The sequence below is a fragment of the Desmodus rotundus genome, chromosome 9, assembly GCF_022682495.2.
Source record: "Desmodus rotundus isolate HL8 chromosome 9, HLdesRot8A.1, whole genome shotgun sequence".
NCBI classification, from domain to species: Eukaryota; Metazoa; Chordata; class Mammalia; order Chiroptera; family Phyllostomidae; genus Desmodus; species Desmodus rotundus.
In genome coordinates, this window is record NC_071395.1 from 46,176,067 (window position 1) to 46,189,037 (window position 12,971).

Genomic DNA, 12,971 nt, shown 5'->3' on the forward strand with positions numbered 1-12,971 from the left:
TTTTCAACAAGGAATTGGAGGGTTTTTTTTACACAAACTGAATGTTTCCATTTAGTTATTTTATGTATATGCACATGTATTTGTGGAGAATGTATATAGTTGGTAAATTTTGTGTGGTCCTATCTGTTAGTCATACTGTGTTCCCTCCATTGCTTTTTCAAAAAATAAAGAACAAATTGACAGTAACCAAATAGGAGGGGGAAAGGAATGATGGAGGAAAATTGGGGAAGTGTTGTCAAGGCACATGTGTGAAAGACACATGGACAAAGCCAAAGGGGATACATTCAAAGGTGGGAGTCAGGATGGGTGAGGAATAGGGGAGGGAGGGGGGACAAATGGAGATAACGGTACTTGAAAAACAATAAAAAACCAAGTTTTTAAATTGAAGTATAATTTTTAATTTGAGTAATTGATTTATTAAATGTCTTTTTGGCAACTTGGAAAAAAGACAGATATTAACTTTTTGTGGTTTTTGCAAAAGAAAAAAAGAAGGAAGTGAGAACTTCATATAACTTCGAAAATTATAAACACCAATTTGAATCCTCTTACCCATAACAACCAATTAGCATGAAATGTTTTGGAATTAGAATAGACATAAAACATTTTATTGCTTTAGATGTACAACATAATATTATATTTGTATAAATTACAAAATGACCTCCGCACTAAGTGTAGTTAACCTCTGTCACCACAGTAACAACTTTTTTCTTTGATTAAAAAAAGGCAACAAAATATAACCAGAGACATTGAAGTTAAGAACAATATAACAATGGGCAGGGGGGAGTGGGGAGGGGACAGTTAGGAGAGGGGATTACAGGAGCTACTATAAGGGACACATGGACAAAATCAAGGGGGAGGGTGGAGGTGGGGGAGGGAGGGGTGTTCAACTGGGGTGGGGTGGAGGGATGGGGAGAAAAAACACACAACTGTAATTGAATAATTAAAATTAAAAAAAATTAAATTAAAAAATACTTTGAAACTCTCCTTTCTAGCAACTTTCAAATACACCATATGGTATCATTAGCTTGAGTCACCATGCTGTGCTTTCCATCACATCCATTGCCTTTTTACTTTTTCTTCTCTTACTGAAAAAACTGAGTAAGATACAAGAATTCTTGTGTGTCTTTACTTGGAAAAAGAATTCTAATGAGAAGTGGTACTAGGTATGCCCTAAAGGATACCAGACCACAAACCAAATATGACATTAATTTCTTGATTCTCAAATATAAATGGTCGCAATTATGCTAGGTTACTAATGCTTGCATGAGTGAAAATGAGTCATGTACTTTTCTTATATCCTAGTAGTCAAGTGCACCACATGGAAGTAGTGAATCTGACACAAATTTCAGAGTTTCTTCTCCTGGGACTCTCAGAGGACCCAGAACTGCAGCCCCTCCTATTTGGGCTCTTCCTCTCCATGTACCTGATCACTGTGCTGGGAAACCTGCTCATCATCCTGGCCGTCAGCTCAGACTCCCACCTCCACACACCCATGTACTTCTTCCTCTCCAACCTGTCCCTGGTAGACATCTGCTTCACCTCCACCACCATCCCAAAGATGCTGGTGAACATCCAGACACAGAGCAAAATCATCACCTATGAAGGCTGCATCACACAGATGTATTTTTTTCTATTCTTTGGTGTGTCAGACAACTTCCTCCTGACTGTGATGGCCTATGACAGATATGTGGCCATCTGTCACCCCCTGCACTATACAGTCATCATGAACTCCCGGCTCTGTGGACTGCTGGTTCTGGTGTCCTGGATCACGAGTTCCCTGTATTCCTTGTTGGAAAGCTTAACGGTATTACAATTATCCTTTTGTGCAGACTTGGAAATCCCTCACTTTTTCTGTGAACTCAATCAGATGAGCCAACTTGCTTGTTCTGACACCTTTCTTAATAACATGGTGATGTATTTTTCAGTTCTCCTACTTGCTGGTGGTCCCCTGGCTGGAATCCTTTACTCTTACTCTAAGATAGTATCCTCCATACAAGCAATCTCATCAGCTCAGGGGAAGTATAAAGTGTTTTCCACCTGTGCATCTCACCTCTCAGTTGTCTCCTTGTTTTATTGTACAAGCCTAGGAGTGTATCTCAGCTCTGCTGCCACACACAGCTCACAGTCAAGTGCAGTCATCTCAGTGTTGTACACCGTGGTCACACCCATGCTGAACCCCTTCATCTACAGTCTCCGGAACAGAGACATAAAGGGGGCTCTGAGGAGATTGGTTGGAACAGCAGGTATATAAGGACCATTTGTCCTAGGGTTGTATAAATGCCTATGATTGCAGGGCTGAAAGCCCCAGAGCCAGATGTTGTGACTCTTTGTTCAGGTTGTAGAAGTAGAAAGTACTCCCTCTGTTTATTTCCTCGAGTTTGTGTTCCTGTGATTTCAACTTCTCTATAATATTTAAGCAGATCAGTTTATTAACTTGTCAACTTTGTCATGTATAGCAGCTTTTTCTTTGTCATTTTCTCCTCTACCAAATTCATTCCCAGCCTTGGATGAAATATTTGGCTACTGCCATTTATCTCATGGAGACTACGTGGATTTCTTAAGAACAATTTCTTTTGAAATGAAATATGTCATGCTGAATAATTTTTCTTTTGTTTCACTGAAAGAAACATCCTGAGTTGTACTACTTTTATGGAGTAACACCACACTTGGTAACCAAAGCCATTCATACCATTTCATAGGAGAGGAAGCTAGAAGAGCACGGTTTAACCCTTCTTGTGCATCATTTCTTTATGTAACACTACATAGCTGCTCTTACTGAAAATGTAGACTTCAACATATAGTGTGTTTAGTAACAGGCATTGAGTTGTCTTCCATCATTAGGATCCTGATTCTTATTGAGCTTGGTGTCCACATTCTTACCATAGTCACAGGCAAAATGGACCATCAAATCATGTTTCCTATTCTGATTGATGTCAAAACACAAATTTCATAACATAGTTTGACATAATATGTGCTTAGAATCAAAGAGAACCTTAAGTGTGAAGAAGCAATATTTTAAGTCATACATTTATTACTATGTAAACTAGTTTTTATGGTGTATGTTTACTTATCGATGTCTGTAAGATCAGTGTCCATGTGTAAAGGATTTGTGCTTGGGGCGAAGTATTGCTTGGTGTAATTATGTGTCCATTGAATGATCTTTCTGCCTCCACTTGAAAACTTCATTGTTGCTTAAAACTATGATTCCCTCTATTGTTCTAAATGAAGCATCTCCCCCGACTGTAAATATTGTTGTAATCACTGGAGAGGTAGGGAAAGAGCTACATCAATCTCATGCAGTACATATATTTTATATGTGATGTATAGATATGTCATATAGAGACATAAATGACCAAACAATGACTCACTAGAGAGCTTGAATTCCTGTCAGTTCTGTGACTCAGACTCATATGTGTTATGCAGACATGCATGTTCTTCCAAACTCTCCTGCTTACCTACAAGGGAATCTCAATGGAGTCGCTCTTTAATGCAGTGATTGGAAATAAACTTCAGTAGGAATAATCATGAATGCCATCTTGAAATATTGGAACAAAGACCTACGATGATAAGTGGCTGATTATGATATTTTCCTTCACTTCTGATTATTGTTCACTTTCATTATTGTTATCAGTTAGCTGTTGCTGCATACCAAGTGATCCTAGAAGCAAATGGTTTGATATGATGCATTTGTTACCAATGGGATTACATGGTGGGAAGTTGTTCTGAGTCAAATTGTTTCCTCATGGGTCTGAGTCAGCTGTCAGTCTATTGTGTCCCTAAGGCTCATCTATGATGCTGTGTGTGACTGTAGTGCTCTTCTCTCCTGAATCGATTCATGTGTTTGTTCCCTTTATATGTGCAACTGAGTCATTAGTTTATGGAAAAAATGGATTTATTAAAAATAATTGCTTTATTTTAATTTCTGTGTTGATATATAACATTTACTTTCTTCTTGGTTAGAAGAGATTCTCCCAGCACTTCTGGGGGTGACTCGGCTACTTGTGCTGTAGATGTGACCCTGAGCCACGCTCTACGAGAAAATTTAATTCCTAACTGATTCATGGAGCATAATTACATACAATGTACTGCACATACAACATGCTGAATTAAGTGAGCCATACAAAAATTAGAATTTATATTACATGATCCCATTTGCATATACTTTGTAAAGGTGTACAAGAGTTAAGTCCTTGTTATGTTGTTGTTAAAAATGTAGTCACCCTGAACCGGTTTCTTCATTTCTGATGGTAATATGAGATAATAAATTCTAATTACAGATTAATATTGTGTGGAATAAATGAAATGTGTTGCAATACTCTGTTGAGTTCAAAGTTAACGTTCAAGGTTAGGAGTGTATGTCTGTATGCACTTGTACACACTTTCTCTCAAATAAGCACATTCACAGACATATATGTGCATGCTCGCAGAGTCACATATATTCCCATTTATTGTGCTAACAACATCTTGAGAGAAAGTCGGAGGGAATAGAAATAAAAAGGATGAATGTTTAAATGAACACAAAATGGAAAAATGTAGAAATTTTGACATGCAGATTTAAAGTAGGAGTATAATTTTAATAAGAATTGTTTTTCCTGTCTTAGATCCTCAAAGTCCTCAAGGCCAGAACATTTACATTTATGCAATGTGGAATCTGTGCCACCTAGTGGGGCAGAATATCTCCAATGGACTCTAATTTTCTTTTTAAAAAAATTAAATCATTTTTAATTGTTATTATACTACAGTTGTCCTAATTTCCCCCCCTTTGCCCTCCTCCGCCCATCCCACCCCCACAGTCAATCCCCACACTATTTTCCATGTCTGTGGGCCATTCGTATGTGTTCTGTGTCTAGTCTCTTCCCCTTCTTTCCATTATTCCCTGTCCATCTCCCCTCTGGTCACTGTCAGTCTATCACGTGTTTCCATGCCTGGGGTTCTATTGTGTTCATTAGTTTATTTTGTTCATTAGATTCCTCTTATAGGTGAGATCATATAGTATTTGTCTTTCACTGACTGCCTTATTTCACTTAGCATAATATTCTCCAGTTCCATCCACAGTGTCACAGAATGTAAGCATTCTTTCTCCTTTCTGTTGCATGGTATTCCATGGTGTAAGTGTACCACAGTTTTTTAATCCATTTACTGTTAATTTACGGATGGACACTTAGGCTGTTTGTAGCACTTGGCTACTGTGAATAGCACTGCTATGAACAAAGGGGTGCATACGTTCTTTTGAATTGCTTATTCAGGATTCTTAGGGTATATTCCCAGCAGCAGAAATGCCGGTTCAAAAGGCAGTTCCATTTTTAGTTTTTTAAGGAAATTCCATACTGTTTTCCACAGTGGCTGCCTCAGTCTGATACTCACCTTCTATTTTAAGGTGGGATTTCAACACGAAATGGCTGTACCTAAGAGAAACTCACTGAATGAACTGAGAGGCTTTATAGCCATGGGGATGGAAAGTCACCATAAGAAATGTAGTCATTATTATTTTAATGTCTATATATGGTGTTGGGTGGCACTAGATTTATCAGGATGATTACTTTGTAAGTTATATAAGTGTCTAATCCCTATGTTGTACCCTTGAAACTAATATAATACTGTATATGAAGTATAACTAAAAAAATTTTAAAAAATTAAAAATGAGAGGCTTAAACTTAGTTCCTGCAAACAATATTTTCTTTTTTTGTTTTCTTTTATTTTTCAATGACAACTGACATTCAATATTTAAAAATTTTTAATTTAGTTTATTGGGTGACATTGATTAGTAAAATTATATAGGTTTCAAGTGTACAATTCTATGATACATCATCTATATATTGCATGGTGTGACCAATACCCAAATCATAGTAGTTTCAACTGCACAGCATAGTGGTTAGACAGTCATATACTTGACAAAGTGATCCCCCTGATATTTCTAGTACCCACCAGGCACTATACCATATGGAAGCTATCCTGCCAACAATTTTTCATTATTAAAAATAACTTAAAAATTTTTTGAGTTACAGTTGACATTCATCATTATAGGGGTTAGACATTTATGTAACTTACAGAGTGACCCCCAGTAAGTCTAGCACCCACCTGACACTGCAGATAGTTATATTGATATTATTGACTATATGGCCTATGCTGCACTTTACATCCCCATGACTATATTGTAAATGCCAGTGTGTACTTCTTAATCTCCTCTCCTTTTTCACCCAGCCCTAGCACCCTCCCACTTGAAAACCATAAGTTCCTGCAAACAATAATTTATTAGATAAATACCTGCATTAAAATTTTTTTCTTGCTCTAACAAACTGCCATACTGCTGGCATAAAACAAACAAATATCTATCTTATAATTCTAGAAGGTCAGAGGTCTGAAATGGGTCTGTCTGGGCTCAAATTCAGATGTCTGCAGGACTGGGATCCTTCTGGAGGCTCCGGGAAAGAAGGCATTGCCTTTCTACTTCACTTTCCAGGGGCCACCTGCAATCCTTGGCCCATGGCCCTTCCCCCACATTCAAAACCAGCTGCAGAGCCTCTCCAATGTTTCCCAGACTCCACTTCTTCCTCTCTCTTCCACATTTACAGGACCACGAGGATGACATTGGTCCCACCTGGATGATCCAGGGGGATCTTCTTATATCAAGAACAATGATTAACAACCTCATTCCATCTGCTAGCTTAATTCCCTTTGCTCTGTAAAATAACATTTAAAAGTTCTTGTGATTAGAATGTGTACATCTTTTGAGGCCCTTATTTTGCCAACTACAAAGCCTTTTCAGATACAAATTATCTGATGTTACTCTGGAGACCAATATGAAAGAACCAAACACAGAATTTATACCCCCTATAAAGTGAGTAAAAAACTTGTCTTTTAAAATTACACACATGAAAGATTTCTGGTGGAAAAGACCTAATATAACCTACCCCTGTCTCTAACAGGGGACTAGTTTCTTGCTACTCAAACTGTGATCCACAGACCAGGACCTGCAGCATGAACACCATCTAGAAGCTTGTCAGAAACGCAGAGTTTCTTGGGCCCTCCAGGACCTGCTGAATCAGTTGCATTTGAACTACAATTCTCGATAATTTGTAGGAACAGTGACATTGGAGAAGTGCTGGTAGTGTTCACGTTTTCCCTTCTTCCACCGTCAACGTTAGGGGTGGTCTGATTACTTGCATCGGGGGCTGTCTGGTGCAGTACAGTGTTCAGCAGCACCCCTTCAGACATTGCCAAATGTCGCCAGGGGCAAAATCATGTCTGTTGAGAACCACTGGCCCAGAGTTCAAGAACTGGAAGACAGATTTCATTCCCATCCCATACTCGATGCATAACTTGGAGCAGAACTTCAAATCTCTCTGAGCCCAAATCCTGACATGGAGAATGGAGTACATAATAAGAGTACCTCATAGAATAAACTGCATAAAAATGAAATGAGATAATCCCTATAGTCTGCTAAGATAGGTTACGATACATAAAAACATCTCCAAAATCTATTTTAATTATAAACACTTTATAGGAAGGGACCAGATTATAGCCCTCACTTGTGGTAATTGTATGAAATTCTTAATAGTTTGGCAACAGTGTCAGGAAGCCAAAGGATGTGGTGCCCAAGATTCTACATGAAAGGTACAGTTGTGTCTCTTCTAAAGAGGGGAATAATAATTTTCTAGAAGTAACAGGGGTTCTGTGCCCACCACTACTCAATGCTTGGAAGACCCATGGACCCAATCCAGGCACGCTCCTCAGTCTCAGAGGTTAAGAAACTCTCACTGATATTTGAGGTAAGCTGATGGGAGTTTAGACCTCTGGAAGCAGAAGAGTTCATGGAGAACCAATAATAGAAACTAAATTTACCTGGCTTATAACCTAAGGCTAGGTACAGAGAGTCAGCAACAACATTTTCCTTTCTGGCCAGTCCTGTCTGTGTCCCACTGGGAAATCACTTCTGCAGATGTGGGAGTAACAACAAAACTACCTAATGGGAAGATAAAGTGAGCTGTCCATAGCGCCTCTGCTGCAGTCCACTCAGCCTGTGCAACCTTTTTTTTTTTTTTTTTAAGTTTTAGTGGTTTTATTTTTTTTATTTTAAAAAAGTTTTTATTTATTTATTTCTAGAGAGAGGGGAAGGAAGGGACAGAAGGAGAGAAACATCAAGGTGTGATTGCCTCTCTTGCAGCCCCGACTGGGGACCTGGCCTGCAACCCAGCCATATGCCCTGACTGGGAATTGAACTGGGGACCTTTGGTTCGCAGGCCCCTGCTCAATCCACTGAGCCACAGCAGCCAGGGCTCAGCCTGTGTAACCTTGGACTCTGCAGGGCATGGCGTTTCCTTCAGAGAAAGAGTCTGGCAGGCTGACCATCGTTTTACTCCCTCCAGATGTCTTGTGTGGACACAGCTTTAGTCACCATGGTCAACCATCCAGGAGGAAGTTGGACTTGCGGATGGAGACCTTCCTTTCAGCGTTTTCATCCAGGTGAGTATGAGAACCCAGCAGACACGACAGGGAACAATCAGAGACTGGAAGCCTAGAATGTTTATCTGAGGCCATCTGAGAGCCATTTCGGTCTAGCCCAGAGCCCAGAGATCACAGCGGTTTTTTGGTGGCTTGATTCATAAATCAGTGTGTTTATTTATGAGGCTAACAAGCGAAGTAGACACCGACCTCAGGGACATAAGGGTCAGTGTTGCCAATTGAGTAATACTGGAAGCGCAAGTAGAAGCAGGAATGAGAGGCATCAGTGCTTCCAGAAGAAGTAGAGCACTAACCAAAGTCTTACCAATTAACAGCGCAGAGACCTAGGGTGCTGTTGCGGAGGGATATAAAGGGATGTGAGAGCATTTCTTTTTACTTTTAAAATGTGGCATATTTGTTTCCATAACAATGAGAAAGATTCAGAGCAGGAAATGCTTTAAATTACTCCCTTGCCACAGTATTTCATGAAGCAAACATTTCATAGTATCTCGTCTCACTCTGGGTCTCACGTTAACAAGCGGGTTTACTAGTGAAAAGGAGAGCACTCATGAGCTCTACTTTGCAATGATTTTGTTCCTTGTAAGGATATATGTGCATGTGTTATTTATTTCCTGTGTTGATCATAAATTGCCCGAGAGACCTTTGTTTCCGTGTGGTGGTGTGGGGGTGTTCTTGTTCCTGTCTGTGACCACATTCATGCAAAAAACAATGGAAGGTTTTCTTTCTTTTTCACAAAATGGTTGTTGGTCATTTAGTTCTTTTAAGTATGTATAGATATATGGTGGGAATGTATGAGACTTTATAAATTCTATGTGGTAAATTCCATCAGGAATTATTAGGAATCTTTTATCAAGATGACAAAGATAATTGCAGGTCCAGATGTGGAGAAAAGGGAGCACTTGTGCACTGTGGGCAGAGATGTAATTGAAATAGAGCTACTGTATGATCCAGAATCTCACTTCCGTGTGTAAATTCTAATGAAATGAAATCACTGTCACAAAAATATATCTGCGCCCTCTCGATGTTCATTGCCGTAGTATTCACAATAGCCGAGACATGGAACAATCTAAGCTGCCACCGATGGATGAATAAGGAAAATGTTATAGCCCTGGCTGGTGTGGTCAGTGGATTGAGTGCCTGCCTGTGTACCTTAAGGTTGCTGGTTCAGTTCCCAGTCAGGGGACATGCCTGGGTTGGGGGCCAGGTCCCCATTTGGGGGTGTACAAGAGGATGTATCTCTCACACCTCGATGTTTCTCTCCCTGTCTTTCTCCCTCCTAAAAATGAATAAATAAAATCTTAGAAAATATTCTATATAATACATATAATAAAATATATTCAGCAATTTAAAATGAGGAAATCATGTCATTTGCAACCACAGGGATGGGCTTTCAGGGCACTATAATAAATGAAATAAGACGGAGAAAGACAAAACTTGGTGCGATCTGTCTTACAAGTGGTATCAATAAAACCGAATTCATAGAAACAAAGAGTAAGCATGTGATGCCTGGAACAGGGGGGTAAGGAAGATGTGGAAATATTAGTCAAAAGGTAAAGACTGGTATATGGTGTATAAGGTCATGGGAATCTAATAAAGACCATGGTGACTCTAGTTAACAATACTGTATTATATACCTGAAAATTGCTAAGAAAGTACATCTTAAATGTTTTAACCACAAAAAAGGTAATTTATATCACATGCAAGTTCAAACAGCTGATGTGTGGTAGATAAATCAAGATCGGTCATCCAATTCCTAAAGCTTGGCATATATTATCATTTAGAAACTGGTTTCCATTTCATCTCTAGTAATGTCCACTATCGTCATTGTATTTTCTGATGTCGATTTTGTGTTTGTGTCCTTTGGTCATTTTTAGTGAGATGTTCGATGTGTACAACATCTGGACAATGTATAATATCACTCCTTTCTCTTTGATTACTTGATTTTTGATTTTTTATCAGTTATCCTGAGCTTCAAGGGTATAGAACTGTGGTTGGAATGTTGCCAGACCCAGGGAGTTTTCCTTATCTCAGCCCATTAGCAACCACCTGTACAATTAGGTCCTTCCCCCATTTACCTCTCTGCTTTTCAACCAATTTTTTAAGTTTCGTTAAATAACTTACGTTTCTTAAGGGAAACAAACTGGCCATATGAAATGGAGTCCCACGTTTACATCTCCATGGGAGGGTAAACCAATGGAATTTGGATACCATTTCTATATTCATGAGGGTAGAGATAGTCTGATGTGGACATCATTACTTGTATCCTTCTGTTTCCAAATCCTGTGACAGGGTGAGAAGAGCTTGGTGATAACAAGGCCCCAGGAAATCACAGTGTGTGTGCGCGCGTGTGTCTTTGTGTGCTTGTGATATAGGGCACTTTGACCTGAGCTCATATACTCCAAAAGGTGTCCTTTAACAAACAGAAGCCAGAATATTAACCAACCCATGAAAATAAAAGGGGGATCTCTTATTATTTACAAGATTTTTGGAAATAAAGTTAATAAAGTGCAGGAATAAAGTGCAAGTGAGCAAGGGATTCTTCATGTCTCCGAGTTTCAGCAGCAGCAGGGAGGCCATCTCACTCCCCCTCATTTTCTGACAGCATCTCTCATAGCTCTGCTCTTCCTCCTTCGACTCCCTGTGCTGAATCCTTTCTGAGTCCTGAATATCTGAAACAAGTGTCATCCTTAGGCCTTTGCACTGACTCTTATCCTGCCCCACCACCCCAATTTCCTCGTGTCTCCCACTCTGTCTTCCTGGAGGTCCCTACTCAGGTGTCACCTAATTTGCAGGGATACCTGAAAGCCTAGTAAAAAAAAATAAAACACCCCCATCCACTCTGTTATCCCTACTTTCTTCACCCCCCCCGACGCCATCTAACATGGTGTACGATATACATAGTATGTTCTTCCACTATCATTATATTCTAAAGATTTTTTTTCCTCAGCATTCTATACCCTTCCCCTAGGTATAGATATGTGGAATATCAATGACTATTCCTCGAGTACCTGAAAGCATTTCTCATTAAAACTGTGTAGCCCATGACTACCTGGGGTAAAAGGTCTGAGAAAGACAGAAATTCCTAATCAGAGATGTTGGGGGGTACGTTAAAGGTTATGATATGTACCAAAATTGATATTGATTACTTTATTGCAAAATATGGTTGTAGCTTTTCAACTATGCTAGCATGATTGCCATTTGTATAAAAACTAATCGTGCCACCTTTTTCTTTCGTACTAGTCACCTCCACCACATGGTATAAGGCAATAATACCCCAATTTCAGAATTTCATCTCCTGGGACTATCAGAGGAGCCAGAACTGCAACCCCTCCTATATGGGCTGTTCCTCTCCATCTACCTGGTCACTGTGTTGGGAAACCTGTTCATTATCCTGGCCGTCAGCTCAGTCTCCCACCTCCACACACCCATGTACTAATTCCTCTCTAACCTGTCCTTGGCTGACATCTGCTTCACCTCCACCACTGTCCCAAAGATGCTGCTGAACATCGAGACACAGAGCAAAGCCATCACCTATACAGGCTGCATCACTCAGATGTATTTTCTCATACTCTTTGCAGGGTTGGATGACTTTCTCCTGACTGTGATGGCCTATGACAGATATGTGGCCATCTGCCACACCCTGCACTACAGGGTCATCATGAACCCCCGGCTGTGTGGACTGCTGGTTCTGGTGTCCTGGATCACAAGTGTCCTGAATTCCCTGTTACATAGTTTAATGTTGTTGTTACTGACCTTCTGTGCAGAAGTGGGTATCCCCCACTTTTTCTGTGAAATTAAGAGATGATCCTAGTTGTCTGTTCTGATACCTTTCTTAATGACATGGCTATGTGTTTGGCTACTTGGCTGCTCATTGGTGGTCCTTTAGCTGGGATCCTTTACTCTTATTTTAAGGTTGTGTCCTCCATACAAGCAATCCCATCAGTTCAGGGGAAGTATAAAGCATTTTCCACCTGTGCATTTCACCTCTCGGTTGTCTCCTTATTTAATGGTGCTGTCCTAGGCATGAACTTCAGCTCTGCTGGTACTCACAGCTCACAGTCAAGTGCAGTTACCTCAGTGATGTACACTGTGGTCACACCCATGCCGAACCCCTTCATCTATAGCCTCAGGAGCAAAGACATAAAGGAGGCTCTGAAGAGAGTTTTGGGGATGGCAGGTAAATGAGGGACTATTGTTCTGAGGCTCAAAATGTGACCTTGATTGCAAGGTCAATGTCTCAGAACCAGAAGCTGTGACTGATCTCTGGGATAGACTGGTTTCTTCTCTTTATTTCCTGGCATGTCCATTTCCTTGTATTCATGTTCTCCAACAACTTAAGTAACTACCTTGCTAAGCTTCTGTAAAATATGTGGATAGTTTTCCCTTTGACCATTAACATTATGAAAGTCTTTCTCAACCTTGGATCAGAAATATTTGGAAATTTCCATATCTTTCATGGGAAAACTTGGATTTCTCTGAAATAATTTCTTCTTAAATGATATATATCA

At 39.8% G+C, this 12,971-nt stretch overlaps 1 protein-coding gene and 1 pseudogene across 1 annotated transcript; both read left to right on the forward strand.

Annotated features, from left to right (window-relative positions):
* The first annotated feature begins 1,310 nt into the window (after window positions 1-1,310).
* Window positions 1,311-4,144, forward strand: LOC128779311 (olfactory receptor 7A17-like). Its single transcript, XM_053911999.1, has one exon. It carries the CDS (start codon window positions 1,319-1,321, stop codon window positions 2,249-2,251), a length of 933 nt encoding a protein of 310 aa, XP_053767974.1. The 5' UTR covers window positions 1,311-1,318; the 3' UTR covers window positions 2,252-4,144.
* Window positions 4,145-8,396: 4,252 nt separating this feature from the next.
* LOC112322338 (olfactory receptor 7A17-like) lies at window positions 8,397-12,648 on the forward strand (annotated as a pseudogene).
* The last annotated feature ends 323 nt before the right edge of the window (window positions 12,649-12,971 follow it).